This window comes from Mustela erminea, chromosome 9 (genome assembly GCF_009829155.1).
Source record: "Mustela erminea isolate mMusErm1 chromosome 9, mMusErm1.Pri, whole genome shotgun sequence".
Classification (NCBI taxonomy): Eukaryota; Metazoa; Chordata; class Mammalia; order Carnivora; family Mustelidae; genus Mustela; species Mustela erminea.
The window spans coordinates 99,326,696-99,344,428 of record NC_045622.1 but is presented as its reverse complement, the minus strand read 5'-3'; the positions used below and the strand labels follow the sequence as shown (position 1 = coordinate 99,344,428).

The 17,733-nt window shown below is 36.8% G+C and overlaps 2 protein-coding genes across 2 annotated transcripts; one reads left to right on the top strand and one right to left on the bottom strand.

Annotated features, from left to right (window-relative positions):
• The first annotated feature begins 4,076 nt into the window (after positions 1 to 4,076).
• On the top strand, positions 4,077 to 5,027 carry LOC116599899 (olfactory receptor 4P4-like). The gene has a single exon (XM_032359840.1). It carries the CDS (start codon positions 4,077 to 4,079, stop codon positions 5,025 to 5,027), a length of 951 nt encoding a protein of 316 aa, XP_032215731.1.
• Positions 5,028 to 16,508: 11,481 nt separating this feature from the next.
• On the bottom strand, positions 16,509 to 17,444 carry LOC116599898 (olfactory receptor 4P4-like). The gene has a single exon (XM_032359839.1). The coding sequence runs from the start codon at positions 17,442 to 17,444 to the stop codon at positions 16,509 to 16,511; it is 936 nt and encodes a 311-aa protein (XP_032215730.1).
• Between the last annotated feature and the right edge of the window lie 289 nt (positions 17,445 to 17,733).

Below are 17,733 nucleotides of genomic sequence, written 5' to 3'. Positions count from 1 at the left end.
ACACTGAAAGTTTGAAATTGTGGTAGAAACTTCTATCTACATGTAAAAGCTTCTAGGTTGTGGCATCTTGTTTTTTGGGAGATTTTTGATCACTGCTTCGATCTAGTTACTAGATATTGGTCTATTCAGGTTTTCAGTTTCTTCCTGTTTCAGTTTTGGAAGTTTATAGTTTTCCAGGTATGCATTCATTTCTTCTAGATTGCTTAACTTATTGGTATATAAGTATTGATAATTTCTGATGATTGTTTCTATTTCCTTGATGTTAGTTGTGATCTCTCCCTTTCCATTCATAATTTTATTAATTTGGGTCCTCTCTCTTTTTTCTTCATTTGGCCAGTGGTTTATCGATCTTATTGATTCCTTCAAAAAAACAGCTTCTAGTTTCATTGATGTGTTCTACTGTATCTCTAGTTTCTATCTCATTGACCTCTGTTCAAATCTTGATTATTTCCCTTTCTGTGTGTGGGGTTGTCTTAATTCATTGTTGATTTACCAGTTGCTTAAGGTGAAAAGAGAGCTGGTATATACTGGATTTTTGCATTTTTTTCTGAGTGAGGCTTGGATGCCTAGGTATTTCCCCCTTAAAACACCTTTGCCATATCCCATAGGTTTTGGACCAAAGTATCTTCATTCTCATTGGTTTTCATGAATTCTTTAAGTTCTTCTTTGATTTTCTGGTTGATCTAAACATTCTTTTTTTTAATTTTTTATTGTTTTAATTTATTTTCAGTGTACCTGAATTCATTGTTTATGCACCACATCCAGTGCTCCATGCAATACGTGCCCTCCATAATACCCACCACTGGGTTCACCCAACTTCCCACCTCCCACCCCTTCAAAACCCTCAGATTGTTTTTCAGAGTCCACAGTCTCTCATGGTTCATCTCCCCCTCCAAGTTCCCTCAACTGCCTTCTCCTCTCCTTCTCCCCATATCCTCCATGTTATTGATTATGTTCCACAAACATTCTTAAACAGGGTGGTCTTTAGCTTCCAAGTGTTTCAATTATATATAAAGAGAGCTTCTACTCTTTTATGAACAGCATAATCCAAAAGATATGCATAATTTTATTCAATAATGCAAAAAACAAGTAATCATTTGAGTGCCTTTTTTAGAGAAGAAATTATTAGATTAGTGATCAGTGTTAAAAACATGCTAAGATAACCAATTATTGATGATATTAAAAGAGTTTCTGTAACAGATTTTAAATTGGAGTTTCCCATGATCACATTTGCTAAATACCTGTTATGAATGTTCTTATTTCCTTCATTTCCCCATTGATTGTGGGTGTGTACACACATGACAGTCTGTGGTCCTAAAGGAATCACTCAGAAAGTAAAGACTATAAAAGAAAAATGACAGTTTTGAACCACACACATCTCTGGCTTTTTCATATTACCTCATGTATTCCTCATTAAAATTCTGAATTTTGTAAGGATATCTTCATTGTAAAAGGATTAAAATGAAGTTTAGAGAGATGAAGGAATTCACTCAAGGATGGCACTGGTCAGTTTCCTTTAGACACCTCAATGTTTCTCCCTCTTCCTGTGCTGTGCTTTTCTAACCACTGGTTCAGTGGTTGCCTGATTTTTTTTTTTTTCCAGCATAACAGTATTCATTATTTTTGCACCACAACCCGTGCTCCATGCAATCCGTGCCCTCTATAATACCCACCACCTGGTACCCCAACCTCCCACCCCCCCGTCCCTTCAAAACCCTCAGATTGTTTTTCAGAGTCCATAGTCTCTCATGGTTCACCTCCCCTTCCAATTTCCCCCAACTCCCTTCTCCACTCTAAGTCCCCATGTCCTCCATGCTATTTGTTATGCTCCACAAATAAGTGAAATCATATGATAATTGACTCTCTCTGCTTGACTTATTTCACTCAGCATAATCTCTTGTACCCCTGGGGATAGAGTATTATGCCTGATGTTTTTATGAGTCAACTGTGACTTCAGTTTCTACCTAAGAGGGGTCCATACTATCTTTCCCATCAAAATCTTATTTCTATGACAAGAATTCTTTTCTTTTTCCCGTTTACATCTGCTCCCTGCCCCGATCATGTGTAATGACCCCTCAGGTTACAGGGTGAGAAGGATAAGTAGCACTATTGTGGATTCAATGCCAATGATGGTATAGAAACAAGGAAGAATCTTTTTTTAAGCTATTTACATGTTGGTAAAACTGAAGAAAAATTATTTGAAATGTTTTAGGATGAGAAAATTCCAGACAACATTAATGTTAAATAGTCCATATATCTTTATTTCCATAAATATTCAGGAAGACAGAATGGGTGTCCATTCATCATCTTATCTTGCATGTAATTTTCTACTCAGAGGAGGGCTCAGAATAGACTTTTCATGTTTTCTTCATGACACTCATCATCATCCCTCTCAGCTCTCTCCCATAAAATTCATCCAAAATTGAGGGGGAAATCAGGATTTTTGTGTCTCATCATTCACAATGTATAATTTCCCCATCTTGAAAAAATTCTTAGATCTCTTGATCTGAGTTTCTTCTTTTTAAAATCAAAGATTCGGATGAGTCCCATGAATTCTGCTTTTATGTTGTTTGCAGTTTTCTTGTATAAGAATTCTTTTAAAACCAAATTGTTTTAGGTCAATAACTGTATCTGAAAATTAACGATATTTCCACCTTATTAACAAAGTTTCAGCATCACTTGCAATGAGTAGGAATAGGTCAATGAATTCAATCTCCGTAAAGCTTTTCAATAGTCTTTAGCTAAGATTAACTGCTGAATACTCTGTAGCTCATCATTATTTTCCATATACTTTTCCACTGTTCTTCACTTTTTTAAAAAAAAATAACAATGAATTCATTGGTTTAGTGTGACCCATTTGCAATATTTGGTCACATAGCAAAAAAAGAGGATGCTATATACAAATTAACCATTAGCTATTCAGGCTGATATATGTCCATTTCTCAAGGATTCCCTGCCAGATAATCCACGGAATTTGAACAGAAAATGGTGAAAATAGGAAAGCTGACCTCATGTGTTAGCCACACAGATTTAAGATATAGGCAGCAAAACATTTTTTGATTTGGGACAATTTTTAAAAATCCTCTTTTTTTACCTAAATAATATAATTTATAATAATGAATGGTTTTTAATTTTTAAAACATCATTTATTTCTTTCCAAAACAGGAGTAATTTTTATTGATTCTATATAAATTAAGGGGATATTATAAACTGTCAAATAATTAGACAATTACATAAAATAGACACACTGAGAGTTATAAACTATTGATATTTAGTATTTTAAACATGAATAAGCCTATAGAAAGAAATTCAAATAGTAATTGAAAACTTCTCAAAAAAGAAAGACCTAGGCCCAGATACCTTCACTATGAATTCAATCAAGTATTTTTTTAAATTTATTTTTTATTTATTTTTGGCATAACTATTCATTATTTTTTCACTACACCCAGTGCTCCATGCAATCTGCGCCCTCTATAATACCCTGGTACCCCAACCTTCCCCGCCACCACTTCAAACCCCTCAGATTGTTTTTTAGAGACCATAGTTTCTCATGGTTCACCTCCCCTTCCAATTTCCCCCAACTCCCTTCTCCTCTCTATCTCCCCATGTCCTTCATGCTATTTGTTATGCTCCACAAATAAGTGAAACCATATGATAATTGACTCTCTCTGCTTGACTTATTTCACTCAGCAGAATCTCTTCCAGTCCCGTCCATGTTGTTACAAAAGTTGGGTATTCATCCTTTCTGATAGAGGCATAATACTCCATCATGTATATGGACCACATCTTCTTTTAAATATTTAGAAATCATTATCAGTAAAACTGAGTAACATACATGATCTTTCCCATTATTCCCATTATAAAATTATTCCTCAATACTTCTATAGAATTAAAACAAAATAAAACAGCCTGATGAAAGAAATCCAGAATGATTATACTAATGTGATATTCATGACAATCTAGTTTTTGTAAATTGTATATCATTGTGTTCATAATGTTAAGTTTAAACCAAATTTCTGTTTATTTCCTTCAGATATATAACTCATTTGTGTGTAACATAGAGAAAACTCAAGTATATGGAGAAGCAGAGAAACATCTCAGAATTCATACTTTTAGGACTTTCATATGACCAGAACATGCAAATATTTTGCTGTGTGCTCTTCTTATTCTGTTATGTTGCCTTGTTGGCAGGAAACCTACTGATCCTTGTCTCCATTCAATGCAGCCCTCTTTTTCACCAACCCATGTACTACTTCCTCAGCCACTTATCCTCTATGGACATCTGCTACACCTCTACCGTCACACCCAAATTCATTGGTGACTTACTAAGGGGAACAAAAACCATCTCTTATGGTAATTGTATGTTACAGGTTTTTGCTGTGCACTTCTTTGGGAGTATTGAGGTCTTTATCCTCACAGTCATGGCCTTTGATCGCTATGTTGCCATCTGCAAACCTCTCCACTATGTGACTATCATGGACAGGACAAGGTGCCATCTCCTAGTCTTGGCTGCGTGGGCTGGTGGGGCTTTCCATTCTTTTCCTCAATTATTGATGGCAATCCAATTGCCCTTTTGTGGTCCTAATGAAATCGATCACTACTTTTGTGATATCTTCCCTCTGCTGAAAGTTGCCTGCACTGACACCTACATCACTGGGATCCTTGTGGTTGCCAATTCAGGTATGGTCACCTTAGTTACCTTTGTTGTCTTGTTTGTTTCTTATGTCATTATTTTATTTAGTCTAAGACATCACTCAGCTGAGGGAAGACGCAAAGCTCTCTCCACCTGTGGGTCTCATATCACTGTGGTCAGCTTATTTTTTGGGCCTTCAATCTTTGTCTACCTTCGACCTCCAACCACTTTCCCTGAGGACAAAATATTTGCTCTGTTTTATACCATCGTTGCTCCTATGTTCAATCCCTTAATCTATACGCTGAGAAATACAGAGATGAAAAGTGCCATGAGAAAAGTTTGGTGTCAAACATTATTTTCAAATATTAAGAATAGTGAAGAAACGTATAACTAAACATATTTATATAAAAATGGGCTTCGTGTGACTAAGAGAGGTAAGAAATATTTCATGGTCTTTATATTCCATGACTGTCATGAATGGAATGCATGAAAGAAAGTGGTACTAGAAAGAAACTTAATGCAATAGCTAAATGAATCCTAACTCCCCCATACCAGAATTTACTGAAAACTTAATTTTATGGAGTATTCATGAGATGTGGATAGGGTCATTTGCAGGAAACAAACAGATAAACAAAGAAACAAAACCAACAAACAAAACTCTCCTGTCCAAAGCAAACAAGGCAGCACTATTTGATCAATAAATTATCAAGTCAAAACAATTTTAATGATAATTCTAATAAACATCCCGGACTTATAGGCCAGTCCACATAGTGATACACGTTCTGCACTAGTGATGAAGTTTAAATCTAAAATTAAAACCATGACTTTATTTTTCTTACTTATTTTTTATCATCACATTGCATTAGCCAACATACAGTGCAACAATTAGTTTTTCATTAGTGTTCTACAATTCCTTACTTACATACAATACCAATCATCATGAGCACCTTTATGATAGAAGATTCACTTGTTCCAGTAGTGGCATTCAGAAATCAGCTGTGCAATAAAAAAAATCTGTATAGAACCAGCTTAATCTTTTTTTTTTTCTTTCTTTCTTTCTTTTTTTCTTTCTTTCAAACCTCTCTTAAGTGGCTCCTGGTGTTAATTCTCCTGAATTCATATTAAAAATAGAGAGACTAAGAGTCAAGAGAGACTAAGAACCAAGAACTGAGGATGGTAAAATCATAATTGCTTCTTATTGCACCTATTTAACAGAATATAAAACATTTTTCCAAATCTTAAGGGACTGAAAAAAAATTGATAAAATAAAAATTGATAAGTAAGTGGAAACAAAAGCCCAGCAAAAGACAGATTAAGACTTGGTCTAACACTAAAAGCAAGCCATATGTCATTTTCCAAGCATATTTTGGTTGCATATGGATGTTTATAGCTGTTTTTTTTTTTTTTTTTTTTTTTTTTTTTTTATAACTGTCAAACGTTAGAAGCAACCAAGAGGTCTCCATTGGTGAACAAATAAATAAATTGTGATTTTCTGGTCAATGCATTGTTATTCGGAGCTAAAACCAAATGAACTATCAAGCATGACATGATAAGTAGGAAACTTAAATGTGTATGATTAAGTGTAAGAAACCAATTCGAAAAGGCTACCTATTATGTGATTGCAACAATATGAATCCTGGAAAAGGCAAAACAATGGAGACATCGACATCAGTGTTTGCCAAAGGTCGGTGTGGAGGGTAGAATGAATAGACAGAGCTCAGAGGATTTTTAGAGCAAGAAGCGCATCTGTATGTTAGTACAGTTGTGGATACATGTCTTTATGTATATTGAAAACCATAAAATGTACTACATCAAGTGTGAAGCCTAATGAAAAGAATATTTGGGGAGATAATGACATGTGAGTATAGGTTCCTTGATGGAAATGGATGTATTACTCTGGTGAGAGAGGCTGTCTGTGTGTGGGGAGAGGTGTAGTATGGGAAATCTTTGTACTTTCTGCTCAGTTTTGTTGTGAACCTAAAGGTGCTGTAAAAAAATAAATTTTATTGATTAAAAATATACACTATGTTATGGGCAGATATATTAAAGCTTGTAAGTGGAAGGAAAGAGACATCTGAAAAAGATTTTCCACAGGAAAAAAATGTAGGAAAGGCCTTTTTGCGTGCTTGATAGGATTCAAAGAAAGGTTGCTTAAGAAACACAGCAAATGTCACTATAGAGAAGATGTTAGGTATCAAGATTTTATTTAAATGAAGATGGTTAAAGCATGGAAAGTGTTTTAGAATATGTAAGTAAAATGCAAGAGCTGCAGTCAGTCTGGGGTTACTATCCAAACAGGTATAAAGAGCAGAAAAAAAATAATGAAGACGGTGAAACTCACCGGAACTGTTAGAGCAGAGAGGGAGTGGGCAGATTGTCTCAGCAGTTATATACAAAGAAGCAAAACTGTTGTGAGAGTAAACATTTTCTCCCAGGCATGTTCTACCTGTCTCACTACTTAGTGGGATCAAAGAAAGCTGACTCTGAAAATGAAGTGGAAGTTCAGATATTTACATAATAAATTCATTTTAAAGGCCTCTTTTTAAAAAATTTATTTATTTTCAGCATAACAGTATTCATTATTTTTGCACCACACCTGGTGCTCTATGCAATCCGTGCCCTCTATAATACCCACCACCTGGTACCCCAACCTCCCACCTCCCCCACCCCCGCCACTTCAAACCCCTCAGATTGTTTTTCAGAGTCCATAGTCTCTCATGGTTCACCTCCCCTTGCAATTTCTCCCAATTCCCTTCTCCTCTCTAACTCCCCATGTCCTCCATGCTATTTGTTATGCTCCACAAATAAGTGAAACCATATGATAATTGACTCTCTCTGCTTGACTTATTTCACTCAGCAGAATCTCTTCCAGTCCCCTCCATATTGCTACAAAAGTTGAGTATTCTTCCTTTCTGGTGGAGGCATAATACTCCATAGTGTATATGGACCACATTTTCCTTATCCATTCGTCCATCGAAGGGCATCTTGGTTCTTTCCACAGTTTGGCGACCGTGGCCATTGCTGCTATGAACATTGGGGTACAGATGGCCCTTCTTTTCAAGACATCTGTATCTTTGGGGTAAATACCCTATAGTGCAATGGCAGGGTCATAGGGAAGTTCTACTTTTAATTTCTTGAGGAATCTCCACACTGTTCTCCAAAGAGGCTGCACCAACTTGCATTCCCACCAACAGTGTAAGAAAGGCCTCTTTTAAATAGTGGATATCATTTGTTTTCATTATCATGCTGTCTTAATATTATAAATTTCTCTTTCAGAACACTATTAATGATCAAAATTATTATTTGCACAGAATATTGACCTAGGTTAATGATGTTTTCTGCCACTAATCTAGACATGCATTCCAAGTTAGTGAGACTTTAGCATTCTATAAAATCAACAACTTCCACAGAAATGACTTCAGACTTCTTACTGTGGCTTTCATGTTTAATCAGTTGAGAACATCGTCTTTTTTTTTAATTGAGATATAAATGATGCATGAGATTATATTAGTTTCTTTAAAATAATGTATTGAGAAGTAGTCACTGCAGTAAGTGTAGCTAAAATCCATCACCACTCATAATTGCATATTATTTTCTTGTGACAAGAACATTTTGGATGCCAGACTTTCTCATTTTTATTGCACAAAATCCTGCCTGAAGATTTTTTTTTAAAGATTTTATTTATTTGTCAGAGAGAGAGAGAGAGAGAGAGAGGGATCACAGGCTGACAGAATGGGAGGCAGAGGGAGAAGCAGGCTCCCTGCCAAGCAAGGAGCCCGATGTGGGACTTGATCCCATGACGCTGGGATCATGACCTCAGCTGAAGGTAGCTGCTTAACCAACTGAGCCACCCAGGTGTCCCCTGCCTGAAGATTTGAAGACATAGATTATGGAATTACTCTGTCAGAATCTAGGACCCATCTAGATTTTTTAATAGGAAAACCCATGCATATTTGTTATTAAGACTTAAGCTATTTCCAAAATATTTCCGTTTCTGTATTTATTGGTATTAAAACTTTGACGAGGGTTGCATGTTATAAGAATGAAAATATAAGGGGGGCCTGGGTGGCTCAGTGGGTTAAAGCCTCTGCCTTCAGCTCATGTCATGATCCCAGGGTCCTGAGATTGAGCCCCACATTGGGCTTTCTGCTTGGCGGGGAGTCTGCTTCCCACCCACTCTGCCTGCCTCTCTCTCTACTTGTGATCTCTGTCTGTCAAATAAATAAATAAAATCTTTATAATAAAAAAGAAAATATAACTGGAAAAGAAAAAGAGAAAAGCATATCAACTTAAAATTATCAAAGACTATCATATGAAATGGAGCTAATGCATTTGGCTACAAATTCTTCATGAGGGCTAAAAGCATTAAAAAAAAAAGGTACACCAGAAAATATAATATTTTATTCTCATTAATGAGATTTGTATAGCATACCAACATAATTATAAATGATTTCAGGCCATAAATATGTGGTTTAAAAGATGTACTTACATGATAATGTTTTATAAAAATTCAAGTTAAATATTGTAAGGACTATACTAGCATAATGATGTATTTTCATGAATTTTTTTAAAATACATGTTTTAAAGAAGATTAAGTTTTGCAGAAACATTACTCAAAATGAACAGCAAAGTCCCATATATAGAGACTTCTCCAATAAAGACATACAAATGGCTATCAGACACATGAAAAAATGTTCATCATCACTAGCCACCAGGGAGATTCAAATTAAAATCACATTGAGGTATCACCTTACACCAGTTAGAATGGCCAAAATTAACAAAACAGGAAACAACATGTATTGGAGAGGATGTGGAGAAAGGGGAACCCTCTGTTGGTGGGAATGCAAGTTGGTGCAGCCTCTTTGGAGAACAGTGTGGAGATTCCTCAAGAAATTAAAAGTAGAACTTCCCTATGACCCTGCCATTGCACTATAGGGTATTTACCCCAAAGATACAGATGTCTTGAAAAGAAGGGCCATCTGTACCCCAATATTTATAACAGCAATGGCCACAGTCGCCAAACTGTGGAAAGAACTAAGATGCCCTTCAACCGACGAATGGATAAGGAAGATGTGGTCCATATACACTATGGAGTATTATGCCTCCATCAGAAAGAACGAATACCCAACTTTTGTAGCAACATGCATGGGAGTGTAAGAGATTATGCTGAATGAAATAAGTCAATCAGAGTGTAAATTATTATATGGTTTCACTTATTTGTGGAGCATAACAAATAGCATGGAGGACATGGGGAGTTAGAGAGGAGAAAGGAGTTGGGGGAAATTGGAAGGGGAGGTGAACCATGAGAGACTATGGACTCTGAAAAACAATCTGAGGGGTTTGAAGTGGCGGGGGTGGGGGAGGTGGGAGGTTGGGGTACCAGGTGGTGGGTATTATAGAGGGCACGTATTGCATGGAGCACCAGGTGTGGTGCAAAAATAATGAATACTGTTATGCCTAAAATAAATAAAAAATACATTAAAAAAAAAAGTCCCATATATATATGCTCTGTCCCTCACCATTGATGTTTTCTGACATCATGCAGTGGTGTTGTACATTTATTACCACTACTGAACAAATATTGGTACAGTATTCCTGAAGTCTGTAACTTGCATTAGGATTTACTCTTGGTGTTGTCAAGTTTTATGGATTTTGACATATGCGTTTTGTCATATATCCACCACTACACTATCATACAGAATAGTTTCTCTTCCCTAAAATTGCCACGTGTTCCATCTATCACCCATTCTCCTTTATCCCTGAGACTTTACCAACCAGTGATATTTTTACATCCAATTTTTTCCTTATGCAGGGAAGGAATTCATAATTCATATCTATGATATAAATATTTCTGTTTCAAAGCCTAAAAATTCTCTTTGGGATTATCTCCTTTATTGATTTAGTCAGTAATATCTTAAAATTCACTGTTACCTACTGCTTTCACTCTACATAATAGAAATATAATCCACATAAATATAATCATCCTTAAATTGGTTTATTTATGATAATAAATATTATAAACATATCATTATAATTGGTATGATTCAAGAGAAACCTAGCACTCACCAAATTAGAAGGAATCAATATAAAAGCATAAAGTCGATTTTACCAAAGAATTCAAATAGGCATTAAATCCAACCATTGAATTCTTCTTAATATCAAAGAATGTGTGTTTTTCTCACCAAGATGTGTTACTGTTCTAGAAGGATGTAGGTAAACATATCACATGATTTCAGAATATAGGAGAACCTGGGTGGCTCATTCAATTGAATGACATTTGACTTTAGCTCAAGTCATGATCTCAGGAAACTTGGGCTCCATAATTAGGGGAGTCTGCTTGAGATTCTCCCTTTACCCTTGCCCCTCACTCATGAGATCTCTCTCTCTCTAAAGTAAATAAATAAATCTTTAAAAGAAGGGATTTAAGAATATAACTCCAAGAATTGGAATGGGGATTATTGGATTACATAGTGTCCTTTACAACATGAACCTCCTATAATTATTTGAATCTGATACTTTCTACCAAATCAGAAAGAACAACTACATTGAAGGTTCATGGTCAGCAATGTCACGCAAGTGTCTAATAACAGAAACTGGAAGAGGAAAAACCTCCAGTCTGTGGATGCAAACATTCAGGGTGGTACAGAGCAGCAGAGAACACCGGGAGTCCACATGAAGAGGGACAGGGCAAGCTCAGATCAAAACCACACGATTTAGGGCAGGCAAGACAGGCAGAGACAAAGTGATGAAGCACATCTAAGGCTATAGACCTTATGTAGCTGTTTGTAGCTTATGCTGTCTATTCCTCTACATAACACTGAATAAACCCCAACCAGTATGTGTGTCCTTATTGATATTTTCCTGAAGGAAGTAGTGCTCATGTCCAAAGACAGGATTATACTAGCACTACCACATTAAGATCATATTCTTTATGGACTTCTAGGTAAATCTAAACTCTGAGGAAAGATTTGAAACTTCCTTTCTTTGGTCATCTGAAATCCACTTCTTACTCCATAATTTCCTATGGTAGCTTTCCCTCTGCATTCCTCAGAGTGTCAGTCAGAGGGATGAACAAGCTGTTCCAAGTATATAAAACACAGCTAGCACCTTATTTATGGGGAAAGTGGTTGCAGGATGTCTGTATATAAATATACAGGATGACCACAAGAATGTGGGAGAGGGCATTTCTCCTCCCTTCAGCAATGTGGTATTTAGTGAATGCAAGATGATAACATAGGATCACATGAGCAGGACAAAACTCAGTGGGAGAATAGCCCCAATTTGGACACCAGGAGTAGGTTGATCACCTAGTTGTCTGCTCAGGTAAGTTTCTACAAGGGCTGCAAAGTCACAAAAACTTGATCAGTCATGGGGACCACTGAAGGGTAAACTGAAGGCCAGAAACATCTGAGCTAAAGAATGCACAGAGGACTCCACCCAGGCCATAGTCAACAGCATAGCACAGACCCATCACCTCGTGATGTTGGGTAATGCAGGGGCTCACAGATGGCCACATAGTGGTCAGTAGCCATGAGGATAAGGATGAAGATCCCTAGGCAGCCAAAGAAATGGAAAGAAAAGCCTTGTCTCGTGCACTCACTGAAAGCGATAGTGGTCTTCTTCAAAAGGGCATCCACAGTTATTCTAGGGATTAAGGAAGTATAGAAGCAATTGTCAGATTTGGATAGATGGAAAAAGAAGTATACTGGTTTCCCAAATATCCAGATGTTCTTGACATAGTAATAATCAGAAAGATACTCAACAACATCCCCAAATAGAAGCACAAGAAAGTGGCAAACAGTATTCTCTTCCTAATGGGAACCTGGATCAACCCACGCAGAAACATTTCCAAAACAGGGGCTTTTGGATGGCAAGGTTGGTTAAGCATCCAGCTCTTAGTTTCAGCTTACGTGGTGATTTCCAGATCTTAAGATAAAGCTCCCTTCCAGGGTTCAGCATGTAGCTGGACTCTGAGACTTTACCTCCCTCTCTTTCTGCTGCTCCACCATTATCTCTCTCTCTCTCTCTCTCTCTCTCTCTCAATCCTTCTAAAATAAATAACTAAATAACTAAATACCTATTTGGCCATAAAAAATGATAGTTGGCACTTCACCAAAATTAAAACTATGCAGTAGAAATAGTATACAAAAAGGGATGAACTAAATGGTTGAGGATTTGAATTAACTGCTATCCTTCTCTAAGCGTTATCCACGTGTGTGCACAGGAGAAGGTTAGAGGTGACCAGCTGTGTCCTGAGGTGGATCTGTGAAGGCTAGATCTGGAGGAGAGCTTGGTCAACACTGACATAACACTGATGTAGACAAGCTCTAAACTGCTGGATTATCATGTCCTTTAAGACAAAGTGCTAGAATCCCTCATTTCCTCAGGGCTATTAAACCTTTAAAGCCCCAAAGGAAACAGGAAACTAGAAGAAAGCATTTTCTTGCTTCAATCGCTTACTGACTGTTTGAACCAGTTATCCAAACTTTAGAACCTTCTGTGTTTTTATCTACACAGTAAAGCTAATAATGCATGTGTGAAAATATGCAGTATTATGAACAATAAGTAATATAATGAGCTTAATCCAACCAACAACCTCTCAGTGGATTTTTGTTTTCCTTTGGCTAAGTAGATTGATCTGAAACAGATTAAATATTATAAAATATGATTTCCTGACGCTTCTTGCATGAGAAAACGTCACACACATGGGCTGGCGTGTGGAAGAGAGAGACTGATTGGCTTCCGTGCAGGCAGATGAGGCTGAGTCTAAACCACCTGTGACTAGTCAGTGAGCAGAGAATGAACCGGATGGGAAACACATTAAAGGCCTTGCTGTACTTGGCTTCCTTCCTCTGATTGGTCCACATTAGTTTTGCATTTTTCCCTGCCAACTCCCGTGATATTGTTCATTTTATTGATCTTCCCATTCTACACATGAAGATGATCATTCTTCTGTTAACAATATTGGTCATGTTAAGCAATCTATAAACTGACAAATGTTTTGTGATGCTCTTTTAAGAGATAATATCAAATCTTGCAATATTTTGGTTTCTTTACCACTAGCTGCTGCAAATATAGTTTTTCCAATTTCTCTTGGTTATAAAAACTGTACTTAACTTTTCTCCCTCATCGATTTTTCCTGCTATTCGTGTTTCTTTGCACAGTGCCTCCAGAATGATGATACCCTCTGTCTTGCATTTACCTAATGTAAATCTATCTTCCTTTTCATAACATTCCACAGCCCAGTCCCTTCTCTGCCATAATTGCTGTGTTTCTTCAGGTATCTTATTTTACATGCTATGAAGCATGAGCAAAAGGCCTTCCATGAAAGTTGTAAGGCTTTAAGATATTATCTGTTTTCACTAGAAAATCTTTTTTCAGAAGACTCTTCATTTAGTTATAAGATGAATTCTTTTGTATATTGTGCTGCAGTGTATTTTGTGATTAGTACAATTTATTTTTTAGAGAAGTTTTTTTTTCATGCAAGATAGAGCAGAAACTACAGAGATCCCAAACATCCCCTGCCCCCTTCACTGGGACACCACCCCTCCAGATGCTACATGTGTTACAATTAAATGAACCCATACCAATACATCATGATCACCCAAAATTCAGTTCACATCAGGGCCCACCCTTGGTTTTGCACATTCTGTGGGTTTTGACATGTATGGTAACACTATCCAAAATTCAAAGACATACAGAACAGTTTTCCTACCCTAAAAATCCTAGCATCCCGCCTATTCATCTCTCCCCTCCCTAATGTTTGTGTTCCAGGGATTGATCTTTTTGCAGTTTCCATAGTTTTGCCTTTTCTAGAATGTCATATATAGATGACCCCCAACTTACAATGGTTGACTTGTACTTTTCCAACTTTACCAGGCTGTAAAAGTGATACATATGCTATAGTATCTGTACTTTGCATTTTGAATCTGGGTCTTCCTCCAGGCTAATGGTATGTGGTACAAGCCTCTTTTGTGATGCTGGGCAGGGGCAGCGAAGTGCAGCTCCCAGTCAGCCAAGTAATCACGAGGGTCCACAATCAATACACTTAGAACCTTCTATACCCATATAACCATTCTGATTTTCACATGCAGTGCAGTATTCAATAAGTTACATGAGATATTCAATGTTTATGACAAAATAGGATTTGAATTCAATGAGTTTTACCCAACTCCAGGCTAAATAATGTAAGCTCTGAGCACAGTTAAGGTAGGCTAGGTTAAGCTATGAGGTTTGGAAGGTTGGGAGGATTTCATGCATTTTGAATTGAGGTATTTTCAACTTATGATGGGTTTATTGGGACATAACTCTCTTGTACATTGAGGAAGACCTGTAGTTGAAATCAAACAAAAGGGAGCCCTTTCACATTGTTTTTTTTTTCCTCTCTGAAATATGCATGCAAGTTTCCTGCATATATTTTCTTACCTTACTAACTCAGTTCTTCTTAGTGCTGAATAATGTTCCATTCTCTAGATGTACAAGAGTTTATTTATTTATTCACCTAATGGGGGACATCTTGTTTACTTCCTAGGATTGCTGATTATGAATCAATCTGCCATAAATATCCATGTGCAACTGAATGCATTAATTTTTTTCATGTACATTGTGGTTAAATTACATCTTATTTATCCTTTGCTAGTTCTCTCTCATTCCCTCTCTTTCCCTGTCATTGCAGTAAGAATAGTCTTTGGCTGTGGATCCAAGTACTAATCACTCGGTTATCAATTATAGGCAGGTAGGAGTGACCAACTCATAAATTTTAATATATAGTTCTTTAACTTTATGGGAAATGATACTTAACTCTGGCCAATAGGTGGAATGCCAAGAAGTGTGTTTCATCATTCTGAATTGTAGATTCTCAGTCTGTCTTCATTATGTATTATCATTGATTTCAATGGGACTTTACAAGAGCTGACTCCCAGAAACCCCTCTTGGGGAACCAGGGTGGCTCAGTCGGCTGAGATATTGCCTTTGGATCAGGTTGTGGTGTGTCGTGGGATGAAGCCCTGTACTTGGCCTCAGGTCAGCGGGGCGTCTCCCTCTTTCTCTCCCTAGGCCCCCCAAAGTCCACTGGGCCACCACTCCTGCTCATGCTAGCTCAAGCTCTTTCTCTTTCTCAAATAAATAAATAAAATCTTTTAAAAAATTATCAATAAATTACAGATTCTACTCTAAATACTTATTTGTTTGCACAACTGATTTCTGTATGAACTAGAGGATGTATATATTAATGTTCTATTAGAAATTTAAATTGATTCACTTTTAGAATATAGCTTTTTTGATTTCTTATTACAACTCTTGAACAATCAAAGAACTCCTGTGATTGTGTGGTCTGACCTCTAAGTCCAATGATTTTGTAAAAGTTTCATTAAACTATTTACCTTAATAATTCACCAATCATTATAACATTGGTTTACTTGCTTTGGCTCAGTTGTTTTTCATGAAGGTTCCCCTATCTATATCATCTTAACACCTCATAAAATTAACTCAGTTTTCAATTAATTTTGGTATGCAAGAATAAGGACTTGATCACTATTACTTTAATCTTAAGTGCTATTTTTTCCATTTACTCCCCTCATGGCAGTGATGGTCCACAGACCCCATGACCTAGTCCCTGCCTTTTTCATTCACATCTTTTCTTTCTCACAGTTGTTTAGCCAATAAACATTTTTAAAAGATTTTATTTATTTATATGACAGACAGAGATCACAAATAGGCAGAGAGGCAGGCAGAGAGAGAGGAGGAAGCAGGCTCCCCACTGAGCAGATAGCCTGATGTGGGGCTCTGTCCCAGGACTCTGGGACCATGACCTAAGATGAAAGCAGAGGCTTTAACCCACTGAACCACCCAGGCACCCCTAATAAACTTTTTCAAATTAACTCTGTGCTTCCTTTGAAAATAATGATGGGCACCAAACCTTTTTCATGGCTTTTTTCATCTCTGTATTTCTCAGAGTGTAGATTAAAGGATTGAACATAGGAGCAATGATGGTGTAAAATAGAGCAAATATTTTGTCCTCAGGAAAAGTAGTAGGTGGCCTAAGGTAGATAAAGATTACAGGCCCAAAAAATAAGATGACCACAGTGACATGAGACCAACAGGTGGAGAGGGCTTTGCGTCTTCCCTCAGCTGAGAGATCTCTTAAAGTGAACAATATTATCCCATAAGAAACAAATAAGACAATAAAGGTTACTAAGGCAACCATACCTGAAAAGGCAATCACAAGGACACCAGTGATGTAGGTATCAGTACAGGCCACCTTTAGCAAAGGAAAAATATCACAGAAGTAGTGATCGATTTCATTCGGACCACAGAAGGGCAAACCAATTGCAGTAGAAAACAGAGGTAAGGCATGGATGGCCCCACCAGCCCAAGCAGCTAAGACTAGGAGGTGGCATCTTGTCCTGTTCATGATAATCACATAGTGGAGAGGTTTGCAAATGGCAGCATAACGATCAAAGGCCATGGCAGTAAGAATGAAGATTTCAGTACCGCCAAAGAAATGCATTGTTAAGACCTGTAACATGCAATTACCATAGGAGATGGTTTTTTTTTCCACTAACAGGTCAGTAATTAACTTGGGTGTAACCGTTGAGGTGTAGCAAATGTCTATGAAGGATAAGTGGCTGAGGAAGTAGTACATGGGATGGTGCAAAACAGAACTGCATTGAATGGAGACAAGGATCAGAAGATTTCCTGCCAACAGGGCAACATAACAGAATAAGAAGAGCACAAAGCAAAATATTTGTATGCTTTGGTCATACGAAAGTCCTAGAAGTATGAATTCGGAGATGTTCCTTTGGCTTTTCATATATTTAGATTTGCTGTAATCTTCCATAAGGACTTGTGTTTCTGAAAGAAAGAAAACATAATTAATGGTGAAAATTAACTGTATCAACACAATAATATAAAATTTTGAAATGTATGTTGACATAAATAGAGCTAAGACATTCTTGATTTATTGAATTAAATGGCTTTTCTCTTTATTCTCTTTAATAACTCTATTATGAAATAATTTATAATTACATATTTTGCTCAAAATTACTAATAATTACTTAAAATATTTAAATATTATCTTGAAAATACATTTTATTACTGCT

Bases quoted from the DNA above. Each gene is read 5' to 3' on its own strand.
- LOC116599899 (XM_032359840.1), top strand. From the start codon at position 4,077: ATGGAGAAGCAGAGAAACATCTCAGAATTCATACTTTTAGGACTTTCA.
- LOC116599898 (XM_032359839.1), bottom strand. From the start codon at position 17,444: ATGAAAAGCCAAAGGAACATCTCCGAATTCATACTTCTAGGACTTTCG.